Genomic DNA, 12,858 nt, shown 5'->3' with positions numbered 1-12,858 from the left:
CCCAACACCCTTCCTCGCACACGACGGCGTTGAACAGCTGAGGACCACCACCAACAAACCACACCGTAGCTGTTGACAAACGGCCCAACACCCACACAACCCGAAACTCCACACCACACGAACCGCAACACCCACTACAACCTGAACCCACACAACCAAGGCAGTGGCAGAGGCGGCAGTGGTCGGTCACTGGCAGGAACACCGGACCACCGCAGCAAAGCAACAAACAGTGCGAAAAGAAGAAGGAGAAATAAAAAAAAAATGATAGGAAACTAAAACACTCACCGGTGGAAGGAAACCCAATGCAGTGCCGTCAGCCCCCACCAAAATGACCGGCGACTTGAGGTCTGATGGCCAACTGGTGACGGCGCAAGTCGACAAAAGCCGCAAAACAGGCGACAATTACCCCTGAAAGACGACACAACACACGCTCCCTTCACAACAAAGAACCACCGTGTGAACAATCCACAACAACAGCCCCTGACCGGCGACAAGAGGTCTAATGGTCGACGTGGGGTGGTTGTTGGCAGCCAACGGTGGAAGAAAAACCCAGAAACCCGATGCCCTAAACCAAGAAAACGATGCCCTAATCACACAAACAACCCTAAACAGCCGATCGACACCAAGAAAGACGACAGACACCGACGAAGGGATGGCTGGCGTGAGACGTCAATGGGGGTGACGGAGAAAAGAGCGGCAATCAAGGATCACCTGAGGAATCGCCTGTGGAATCGTGAAATCGCCCCTCCCCCTCTCTACTACTACTACTACTACTACTACTACTACTACTACTACTACTACTACTACTACTACTACTACTACTACTACTACTACTACTACTACTACTACTACTACTACTACTACTACTACTACTACTACTACTACTACTACTACTACTACTACTACTACTACTACTACTACTACTACTATTATTATTATTATTATTATTTTGGTTGATTCACTCAATCGCTTTAGTTCAATTCACTCCATTCGATTCGATTCAATTCACTTCATTCGATTCGATTCGAATTAGTTCGATTCGATTCGATTCGGCTCATCCGATTCAGCTCTCCATTCGATTCGATTCGATTCAGCTTTCATTTCGGCTCTAAAAAAAAAGCGAGAAAGAACCCTGTTTTTTGGACTGAAATTGTCTCAATCGAATCCAATGTAAACAACTTAATGGAGCTGAATCGAATCAATCAAATCGATCAATCAATCAATCAAATAATAATAATAAAAAAATTATAATAATAATAATAATAATAAATATTATAATAAAAATAATACCAATAATAATAATAATAAATATTATTATAATATTATTCATCAAAAATAATAATATATTAATATAATCTAATAATAATAATCGAATAAGATATATAAAAAATAAAATATTAATATAATAATAAATATAGTAATAGTAATAATAATAATATATTAGTAATATAAATGATAAAATTATTAATAATAATATAATATATTAATAATAATAATAACTAAAAAATAAATAATAATAATAATATAATAATAATAATAATAATAGTTCTAATATAATAACTTATTAACATAATAATAATAATAATAATAATAATAATAATAATAATAATAATAATAATAAATATGTGATTAATAATATTAATAATAATGAGTATATTAATAAAATAATAAATATAAAATAATAACTTATTAATATAATAATATTAAATATAATAATAATAATAAATATGTTATGAATAATATTAATAATGAATATAATAATAAAATAATAATAATAATAATAATAAATGTATTAAATTTAAATATAATAATATAAACAATACGAATTAATTATTAATAAATATAATAGTAATATAATAAATATAAAAATAATAATAATATAATAATAATAATAATAATAATAACAATAGTAAATATATTAATATAATAATAATAATGATAATGATATCAATAAGAATAATAATAGTAATGTTGAAATAAACTAATATGAACTGAACTTAACTTAATCAATCAAATCGATCGTCGATCTGAATCGAATCGAATCGAATCAATTGTGTTGAATCGAATCGAATCAATGGAGCTAAATCGAATCTGAACTCAACTTATTAGAACTGAAATTAAGTCCAAAAGAACAGGGCCTTAGTGTAAAAACTGATCGGATTGAACTGAACTGAATTTATATGACTAGTTTATATTCAATTATTTGTTTGTCTTTAATTAAGATACCCCGCCTTTGATAGGATTCGGGCAAACACATTCCCGATACTTAGAGCTGTTGGTAGTGTTGGTGGGTACGCTTGGGATGCCGACACAGTGGCTTATCTATATAGGCAGTTGGGGATTGCGACGAGGGCTGATTGTAAAGGTTCGTGCGGTTGTTTAACCTTGTTGCAAGCTTGGATCTCTGAGTACTTCTCCTCATTTAGGCCAATGGCCACTTTGGTGACCCTTCCTGGTGCACCTAAGGCTTCGTTGTGATCTACTAGTACGGTACCACAACGTGAGGCGAGAAGAGCCTTGATCTCCTATCGAGAGCAGCTTGATATGATACCAGTTGAGTCGATAGCTTGGAGACTGTACCCTGACCCTCCCGAGATGGAGCACCCGCGTAGTCTTTACCATGGGTTGCTGATATTTATTAATATTGTTGAGCCCTACCAGCTAGATCGATATCTTCGACAGTTTGGGTACATGCAGACCATCCCGACCCTCATGACACAACCTGACAAGGCTTACCGTCCATTTAACTCGATTGCCTATGATGTGCAGTATAATGGTGTGTATTTGGACTACACTTGGAATAATTGGGCAATGCACAAGGCACATCTGGTCAAGTTGTGATTACCCGCTCACCAACCACATGCTTATGTGAAAAGGTATATTGAGTGGTTTGTTTCACATTTGCATCCTTATGTGATGAACGTTCCTCGCGATATGATCAGATGCTCGTTGCCAGGTCCCATTTTCCAACTACGGTACGTAAAATATATTTTATTTACATATTCGTCCTCGGGAAACAGCTTACTGAATAGTGTCTCAATAACATCTCTTTGGACTGAATGGTGGATCGGTGGGAATTTCGAACTTCATCGAAAAGTTCCTCCATAAAAGCATTAAGGCTAGAATGACGATGACTGGATTCCGTGTAGGCTAACCTTGAGAATTGATTCTTCTACCTTCATGGAAAGCTCTATGTAACTAACAAGCACACAACAACCTATGGTACTCCATATAGTGCAATCACAATTGTCCTCCAAATAATAATCCAGGTCAGTCCTACGATTATATTACACTTGCATTGCTTAAATATCGGTCGCCGACACTCTTCCCTTCAACATTGAAAATATATTCCTGTGCATTATAACATCAGCCCGTTTCCATAGACTGTCAAGAGTAAGTTCAGCTGATCCTAACCACATCTTCAATTGAGCATGAGCAGACTCAACTCTAGACGTAGATGTGTTACCAAAATGAAGCACTAAATTAGTAAAACATTTCACAAACATATGGATATTATGCCACCATGTCATCTGAAGATAACTCAAAAGTGCGAGATGACAACAATATTTTTTTCTTCAATTCATCCCACTCATTGGTCACAATCCTATCTCATGGTCATTTAAGAAGCAGTGCGCATTATCACGGTCATGCCACTCCTTCGTACTATTGCCGATACCACTTCGAAAATGTTTTGGTTAAAGTCGCTTATCTCTGAACTCAACATTACATTACCTAATGGTCTAGTTATATTTTGTGATAATTTGGGAGTTACAAATTACTCGGCTAACCTTATATTTCATTCAAGAATGAAGCATCTAGATCTTGCATTTCACTTTATTCGGGAACAAGTACAATTGGGCACCATTATAATCCAACATGTCAACGATGATGATCAACTGGTTGATACACTTACAAAACCGTTGGCCAAACCACGCTTCACATCCCTTGCTTCCAAGATTGGTTTTACTCTACGACCGTCCATCTTGCGAGAGCGTGTCAAGACTAGCTAAAACCAAGCCAACATCGTATACCAAAATCGAGTCCACAAACAACAACAAACTCGAGTCCTCTGCATTAATACTCCTATTTTTACTCTTCTGTTATTTTGTCATTTGTATCCTATTTTCTAGTGCTTGTTAACTAGTCTTTAGGCTTTAGTTATTAGCTTTGTAGCTATATATACTTGTACTTTGTATTCATTAATTCATCAATGCAAATACTATCAAACCGTCTCAATCTTTGCATAAGACAGCTATTAGACCATCCCCAAGCAGAAGGTCGCCTTAATCGGGTCACCAAAAATTTTCCTCTTAATCGCACCTTATTAATCTTGACCCACTTTCACCCTCCCAAGCAGAAGGTCACGACTTGGGTCACCAACCCAATCATTTTTCCACTTTCCAATATTTCCAATCATTTACCACATTCACTACCCCCACCAAAACCTCTCTCTTACTTTTACAATTATTATTTAATAACATACTACAATTAAGTTATTCTTTTCATTTTTAAAATAAATTCTACTCAAATATGCTAAGTAAATTAATTTGATAGTGTACATTAAAAAAAATTATTGGCAATAAATAAAATTTATTGAAAGCATGAGTCAACATATAAAAAAACCGCATACATAATTAAAAAAAACACGATCTTGAAAAACATTAAATACTACGAAATAAAAAAAATGCATTCTAAACTAATTCGAGTTACGGAAGTTTTGCCAAATATGCTCAATGAGATCATTTTTCAGAGCGTTATGAGTGGCACGATCACGAATCTCACCATGAATTTCTATGAATCGTTCTTGAGGCGATCTTCTAAGACGATGATATTCATATGGATCATCACTAGCTGAAGTCGGATTATCTTCTTTGAACTCTGCGATTATGTTTTCATAGTTAAGATAAGTTTCTCTTTCATCTTCAACTATCATATTATGCATAATAATACAAGCCATAAGAACCTTCCCCATATTAGCTCGATCCCAAAGAAGATAAGGGCGTTTGATGAACGCAAATCGAGCTTGTAGGACGCCAAAAGCACGTTCCACATCTTTTCGACAACTCTCTTGTCGATCTGCAAATAACTTATGCTTTTGAATTTGTGGCGCATTAATTGTTTTAACAAATGTTGCCCAACCAGGATATATACCATCAGCAAGATAATATCCCATATTATAGTCCGTACCATTAACCGAAAAATTAACAGGTGGGGAAGATTCTTCTAAAACGTCATTAAAGAGTGGAGAACGTTCAAGAACATTAATATCATTAAGCGAACCTGGTGTGCCGAAAAAGGCATGCCATATCCATAAATCGTACGAAGCGACCGTTTCCAAAATGACCGTTGGCTTTGAACTTCTCCCGGCATATTGTCCCGCCCATGCTGTGGGACAATTTTTCCACTCCCAATGCATGCAGTCAATGCTACCCAACATACCAGGAAATCCACGAGCTTGCCCTATATGAAGTAACCTTCCTAAATCTTGAGGGTTGGGTCTGCGTAGATACTCGTTCCCAAAGCAGCTGATTACACCTTCGACGAACAATCTAAGAGAGTCCCTGATGGATGTATCGCTCATACGCAAATATTCATCTACTGAATCGGTAGAAGTACCATATGCTAGAACTCTTAAAGCAGCCGTGCATCTCTGTAATGGTGAGAAACTAGGTCTCCCATTACCGCCGACCCTTTGTTGGAAAAAGCGATCATTGGCGGATAGAGCATTAACTATGCGCATGAATAGATGCTTGTGCATGCAAAATCTGCGGCGAAATAGCTCTTCGGGATAAACCGGATCCATAAAGTAGTCATTGTACAATTGGTTATGACCTTCTTCACGATTCCTCTCAATGTTTCTCCTACGACGTCTAGGAGGAGGATTTGGTTGACGAATTCTTCTGTTAACGTATTCATTCATACGTTGGGATATAAGATTTTGTATAGCCTCAGATCTTTCATCGGTTTCGGTTTCCCATTGGTAATCGGAAAGCCTATTTTGATCGACAATATTATCGTTTGATGAATCAGAATTGGAATTTGACTTAGACATTCTAATAGTTATTTTGTGAGAGTGATTTGAAAGAAGGAAAATGTATGAGTGATTTTGTTCAACAACCATATGGGGTATATATAAGTTTTTTATGTAACGGCTATATTTCTAATCGAATGGCTATAATCAATCCAACGGCTATATTTCTAATCTAATGGCTATAATCAATCCAACGGCTATAATTCTAATCTAATGGCTATAATCAATCCAACGGCTATATTTCTAATCTAATGGCTATAATTAATCCAATGGCTATTATCAGTTCTATTGACGTAAATTTTATATCGGAAAATTTACATAAATTTTTACATAAATATTTACAATTATTTACAAATACAATTACACCAACCCATTTACAATTATTTACAAATACCACTCAAGTCTTTCATATAAATACAATTACTTAAAAAAAAAAAGGAAAAAATAAAATAAAAACGATGAAAAGTACACCAACCCCACGCATTCATATCATCATTCATCTGTATTTCATAAAATACAATTTCTTAAAAAAAAATAAAAAAAAAATAAAAAAAAAATAGGAAAAACGATGAAAGTTACACCAACCCACCAACTATCTAGCATTCATCTATATCATCATATCTCTATCCAGTATCTATCCAACTATCTACCCAAAAAAAAAAACCCAAAAATCTCATTCATATCATCATTCATTGTTGATTTTATCTCATAAATTGCTATATCATTCATAAAGTTGGGTTTTATTTCGATTTGGGTTTTATTTCGTTTTGGGTTTGATTTCGATTGGTTTTCTGATTGGAGATTTCATCAATTCATTCATCCCGATTTCATTCATGCAGGTAAATTCTTGTTACATCGTTTTCATTCATCGATTTCATTCATCCCGCTTTCTGATTTATTTTCTGATTAATAATTAATTATCGAAATCTTGTGGGAATTTTGTTGGAATTTTGTTACATCGTTGGATTTCGATTGGTTTTCTGTTGGAATTTTGTTACATTACTTGTTACATCGTTGGAATCTTGTTGGAATTTTGTTCAATCGTTCATCGTTGCAAATTTTGTTGTAATTAATAATTAATAAGCGAGTTACATATTGATCTTTCAGCTGATTGATGATTAAACCAACAATAAAAGCAGAAAATAAAAAACATATTAAATAAACTAAATATCAGACATATATTTGTCCATTAACTTGTCCTTCAACTCTTGATCTTTCGGGTTTATATTTTGTTGCGAGAGCAATGTGTTCAACCAACCCATCTCCATTTTTGTTTTCATTTTTTGAATTCTAATTTTTTCGATTTCAAAATCAGCTGCAAGCCTTTTTTGCTGAAAATCAATTTGCTCTTTCGTAGTGAGCCTATTTCCCTCCATTATTTCTCGGTCGTCTGCACTTAACATAGAATCAGGCACGACCTCAGGTGCTTTTCCATTCCGCTTCTTTTTAGCTGCCTCCCGTCTTTCGGGTCGGTCACTTGCGTCGACATTAAGACTAGACGGGGTTGGAACATTAACACTAGACGGGGTTCCAACATTTAGACTAGACGGGGTCCCGACATTTACACTAGAAGGGCTAGAATCCATTTCCGACCTTGACCTTTTTGAACCCGACTTAGAGTTTCCAGAGAGCTCAAATTGATGTTTTTGTAAGCTCCACTTGGGGTGACCACTCATGATTTTATCGTAAACATAAAAGTCAGTAAAATCGTTACCATTATTTACCTTTCGAAATAATTTCTGAGCTAATTCTATGTCGTCGTTGATGTTATTGCCGCTTGCCGGTGGTCGATTTAGAACTTGTGTGTAGCAACCAACCCATTTACTCACAGCTGTATTGAGTCGTTTATAGCGATTTTTCATTCCCTCGATACTCCTAATCCCAAGTTTATTTTGATTTTGATTTTCCGTACGACTTTTTTCATATAGCTGAAATACATCATTCCATCTTGTGATGGTTCTTTGGTTTTTTTCCAAGTATTGAGTCGGTACTACACATAATCCATGCGGACATAAGAGCTTCTTCTTCCTTTTCGGTCCAAATCCGATCATCCATTTTGGAATTGGATTGATTTTTTGTGGATGCTAATGATTTTTTTTTTTTGAACAAAAAAGGGAGGTTTCTGATACAAATTCTTGAGTTTGAAGTTCGGACAACAAGATTTAATTTCCAAAAACATCGATATTTTGATTCTTTTGGCTATCCGAAATTAATTCCGTAAAAGTGGGAATTGGAGTACTTTGATTTAAATCGAAATTTTGAGAGTCTTGATATGTTGAATAATCATCAATAGCATAACTTGAAAAATCAAACTCGTTTAAATCCATAATATATTTGAAAATTGAGAATTATATAAGTGTTTGAGTTATATTTTTTTTATGTTTGTAATTTATTTTAGGTAAGAGATTAAAAATATTATTGATTTGCATTTTTTACTTCTTCTTTTATACTGTTTTTTACATACATTTTTACTACATAATTAATATTTATGGTTGTATGGTAGGAGTTGAGAAAATTATGGATGAAAAAATTTAAGAGGACTTGGGGAAAGGGAAGGAAGTTGGCGTAAAGAAAAACAAGGAAGAAAGGCTAAAAAGGCAACAACTATGCAGCAGAGAAGCAGAACAGCAGAGAAGCCTGCAATTTTTTTTTGTACTTTTTTGATTTTTTTGATTTTTTAATGTTGTAAACCAATAGAAATACGCCACGTGTAAGGTCACCAACTATTAACATTTTCTCTACTCAGGGTCATGGGTTGCCCCTGAGTTGTTCAAGGTCACCAATTTCACGTTGTTAATCCAAGTTTAAAGAGTCATTAGCGTGACTCGACAAAGTCACGACCCAGTCGGTGACCTTGCTTGGGGATGGTCTTAGTTTTTTCCTTTTTCAAAAATAATACTCCCTCCGTCCCGACGAATTGTTATCTATTTCTATTTTGGGTGTATCATTCATTTGTTATATATTTCTATATTAGATATGTATTGAACAAGTGGGTTAGAGTGAGCAAGTGGACATACTTTTTTTTTTAATATATTGGTCTATTTCATATATTATATGCTTTCATTGATCTTTGTGTAAAATGACATAGATAACAATTGACCGAGATGCAGAAAGTAAACATCTAAGACTATACCTTTTTTTTACGGTTGCCCAAAAAAAAAAAGCATCGTCATCAACCACATAACCTCAACCAATTTCATAATCACCCATGATCATGATGTTGAAAATTGACTAGGCCAAAAGGTATGCAAAACTACAAAGCATGACGAGGGGTTAGTGTCAAGTGTGGGACTAGATATATAAACAAATATCAATTGACGATTTACAACCGACGTGAGATTATATGAAAGCAAAGTTTAAAATTCGCAATTAAATTTAATTATGAACATCATAGGATAGCCTGATTGATAGCCTAAACTATTTTTCTATACTTATATAGTTATATTTGTCGGCGCCTTTTAAATGAATTAATCATTTTGCTGTAACCTGGCCGAAAAGGACCTCAAAAAATAATACTCCTTACCCCATATGTGTTTGTTTATGTCGATTTAAAAGACATGATCGCTTGGCAAGTATGAAATAGTTTACATTTGATAAAATAGTTTATATTAAAGCAATTGCTTGATGAACTTTTGTTTGGAAATGATATGAGCTTTCAAAGTTGACTTTTTGCATATTTTATGAGCAAAGATTTATGATATTACATTTGTAAAGGCAAAATATAGTTTATGTACGTATATGGAGTATGATACTTGATGAGAAACCAATAGCACAATCATCGAACATTTTCTTAGTGAGAAACCAATTAATGAAGATTTTACAAGAATGTAAAATTACAATATCCTTATAAGAGATGACGATGTATACTTATACAAAAACCCTATTAAATCCAGTTCAGTTCAGTTACCAATAACAAAAGTTGAAAAAGCAAAAATGAAATTACCAATAGCCCAATCAACTCCATTAAATTCACTTCGATTTAGTTAAGTGCTTAACATTTTCACATACAAACTAGTTAATTACTCGTATTTAGGTATGTTAATTGTCGTATATGCTTGTATTTTGTTAGTATCTACAAAATTTGAGTAAAAACAAAAATATACTCTCATGAAAATCCAAAGAACAACCTCAAAAGCTGACATATTGTAAATTGTAATCTTTAAACTTTTCTGAAATTCATCATAGATGAAACTTCTTCTACTAACTCTACACTAGTGACTAGTACGTACATCCTATGTTGTAATATAACTACCATGTTGTTCATGTACGTGTACTAACATCTCCCACGAGTAAAAAGTCTCCCTTTTGTCCCTACACTCTCATGCCTTTGCCTTACTCAAATTATTGCACTTCAACTATATATTCCCACTATCAACTTATTACATTTCTTCAATCAATTTCCTCCTTCTAGCCATGATCAAACTCAAAATTATTAATTTCAGATATCTTCTCTTAAACCTTCTCCTCCTTACGCTCTCATGTGTAAGGGCTGACTTGCCTGGCACATGGGAGTTACTCTTGCCAGATGCAGGAATTGCGTCCATGCACACGGCCGTGACACATTATGGCACGGTGGTACTCCTAGACCGGACCGACATAGGTCCGTCCCGGTTACTACTACCTAAGAACCACTGTAGGAACGATCAAAACGACAACGTATTAAAACGCGACTGTTATGCACACTCAGCATTATTTGACCCTACAACAAAAACACTACGACCGTTGACTATTCAAACTGACACGTGGTGCTCATCTGGCCAATTCCTCCCTGATGGGACCCTCTTACAAACTGGTGGTGACATGGACGGGTGGAACAAAATTAGAAAGTTCGTTCCGTGTGAGACGTCAGAAGCTTGTGACTGGGAGGAGTTAAACGATGTTGTATTGGCTAAAGGTCGATGGTATTCAACCAATCAAATTTTACCGGACGGGTCGGTAATTATTGTTGGGGGTAAAGTTGCCAATTCAGTCGAGTTTTACCCTCCTAGGAAACAAGGCGAGGTAAAATTTCCTTTCCTTGGTCATGTGGAGGATAGGCAAGGTGATAATCTTTACCCTTATGTTCATCTTTTACCTAACGGTAAATTATTTATTTTTGCTAATAATGAAGCTGTTGCTTATGATTATGAGGTAAATAAAGTGGTAAAAAATTATCCACCGTTGGATGGCGGTCCAAGAAATTACCCATCTGCTGGATCATCGGTTATGCTTGCTTTAGAAGGTGATTTTTCTACCGCGGTAATTGTTATATGTGGTGGGGCCCAGTTTGGGGCGTATATTAAAATGGATGCTAGTGAACCGGCGCATGGTAGTTGTGGGCGCATTACAGCAACCCAGGACGTTGACCCGGTTTGGGAAATGGAGGATATGCCATTTGCTAGGATCATGGGTGATATGGTCATGTTACCAACGGGTGATGTGTTGATTATAAATGGGGCCCAAAGTGGGTCTCAAGGGTTCGAGTTAGGTTCGAACCCGTGTCTTAATCCGGTTCTTTATCGACCTGATGAACCAGTCGGGTTAAGGTTTATGGTATTGAACCCAGGGACGGTCCCTCGAATGTACCATTCTACGGCTAATCTGTTACCTGATGGACGGGTTTTACTCGCCGGTAGTAACCCACATTATTTCTACAATTTTAAGTCAGAGTTTCCGACAGAGTTACGACTCGAGGCGTTCTCACCCGAGTACTTGAGTCCAGACCGGGCGAACCTGCGACCCGAGATTGTAACTTGGCCTCAAATACTAAAGTATGGGGAGGAATTTGAAGTGGAAGTACTTGTGACATTACCAGTTGTAGGACCAAATGATGTGAATTTGGCAAGTGCACCATTTGCTACACATTCATTTTCACAAGGACAAAGGTTAGTGAAGTTGAACACGAGACCAGCTGTGCCTAGTGGAGGTAATAGTTATAAAGTTCAAAGTGTGGCGCCACCGAGTCCAAGGATGGCGCCACCAGGTTATTATATGATGTTTGTGGTGAACCAAAATGTTCCAAGTGTGGCTAAATGGGTTCAATTGGTGGTTTGACGACTTATATATTGGATATGGAGTATTTTAACATTCTTTTCATGAGAATATATACGTAGCTTATTATTTGTGTTAGACATAATATGCATGTGGTCCATATTTACGTGTAGTCATTATTATTCTTCTTAGCTAAAAGCTAGAGAAGTTTCCTTTCAAAAGGAAAAGGAAAAAAAATGTGAAGATTGTTCGACTTTGTGAAGTGTTTATAGAGTTAATATAATGAAAACTATTATGATATGGCCGACGCGCGTCGTGTTTTGTTTTTGTGCCTACTTTCCGTAATTTAGACTGGATATATTTGAGTTAGGTATGATCGCAAGAGTGATAAAGCTTTGTCTAATGAGTTTTAATACTGTTATATTTTCAATGCTCGAACTTGAGATCAGACTCATAGTTAAGTTAAAGCAATTTATATCCGCTGATCTAAATGCTCGTGGTTACCGTTTGGTGATGGGTGTCATGATAACTACAAAAACGGTGTAGGGACGTTGGTTGTTAGCAAGCATTGAGTAGTGATGTTAACGTATACGTTGATAATGATATGTTTGGTCCTATAGGGGAATATTTCTTTTTATTTTAGCTACTTTAATTTATCTTATTGGAAGAAAATGCGTAGCTGACCATACTAAAACAATAATAAAACTATGATTATTGGGTAGATGTTATCAATAGAATCCTATTTTATTTAGCCTTTTCCTATAGCTTTTCAACTTTACACTATTGGAAATATTGGAAATAAGTGTAGCTTTTACGACTAATGGAACGAGATTACAATTATAAACAAACTACCAATC

The 12,858-nt window shown here is 35.5% G+C and overlaps 1 protein-coding gene and 1 long non-coding RNA gene across 2 annotated transcripts; both read left to right on the top strand.

Moving 5' to 3' along the window:
* The first annotated feature begins 6,599 nt into the window (after nucleotides 1-6,599).
* Nucleotides 6,600-9,079, top strand: LOC141647271 (uncharacterized). Its single transcript, XR_012545701.1, has 2 exons — nucleotides 6,600-6,870; nucleotides 8,535-9,079. It is a non-coding gene; the product is annotated as an uncharacterized LOC141647271 (long non-coding RNA).
* Nucleotides 9,080-10,285: 1,206 nt separating this feature from the next.
* LOC141647270 (aldehyde oxidase GLOX-like) lies at nucleotides 10,286-12,305 on the top strand. The gene has a single exon (XM_074455389.1). It carries the CDS (start codon nucleotides 10,445-10,447, stop codon nucleotides 12,062-12,064), a length of 1,620 nt encoding a protein of 539 aa, XP_074311490.1. The 5' UTR covers nucleotides 10,286-10,444; the 3' UTR covers nucleotides 12,065-12,305.
* The last annotated feature ends 553 nt before the right edge of the window (nucleotides 12,306-12,858 follow it).

The sequence above is a fragment of the Silene latifolia genome, chromosome 3 (assembly GCF_048544455.1).
Source record: "Silene latifolia isolate original U9 population chromosome 3, ASM4854445v1, whole genome shotgun sequence".
Lineage (NCBI taxonomy): Eukaryota > Viridiplantae > Streptophyta > Magnoliopsida > Caryophyllales > Caryophyllaceae > Silene > Silene latifolia.
The sequence above is the reverse complement of the archived record's forward strand: the minus strand, read 5'-3'. Positions and strand labels throughout refer to the sequence as shown.

Excerpts from the sequence above, each read along its gene's own strand:
- LOC141647270 (XM_074455389.1), top strand. The coding sequence starts at position 10,445 with ATGATCAAACTCAAAATTATTAATTTCAGATATCTTCTCTTAAACCTT.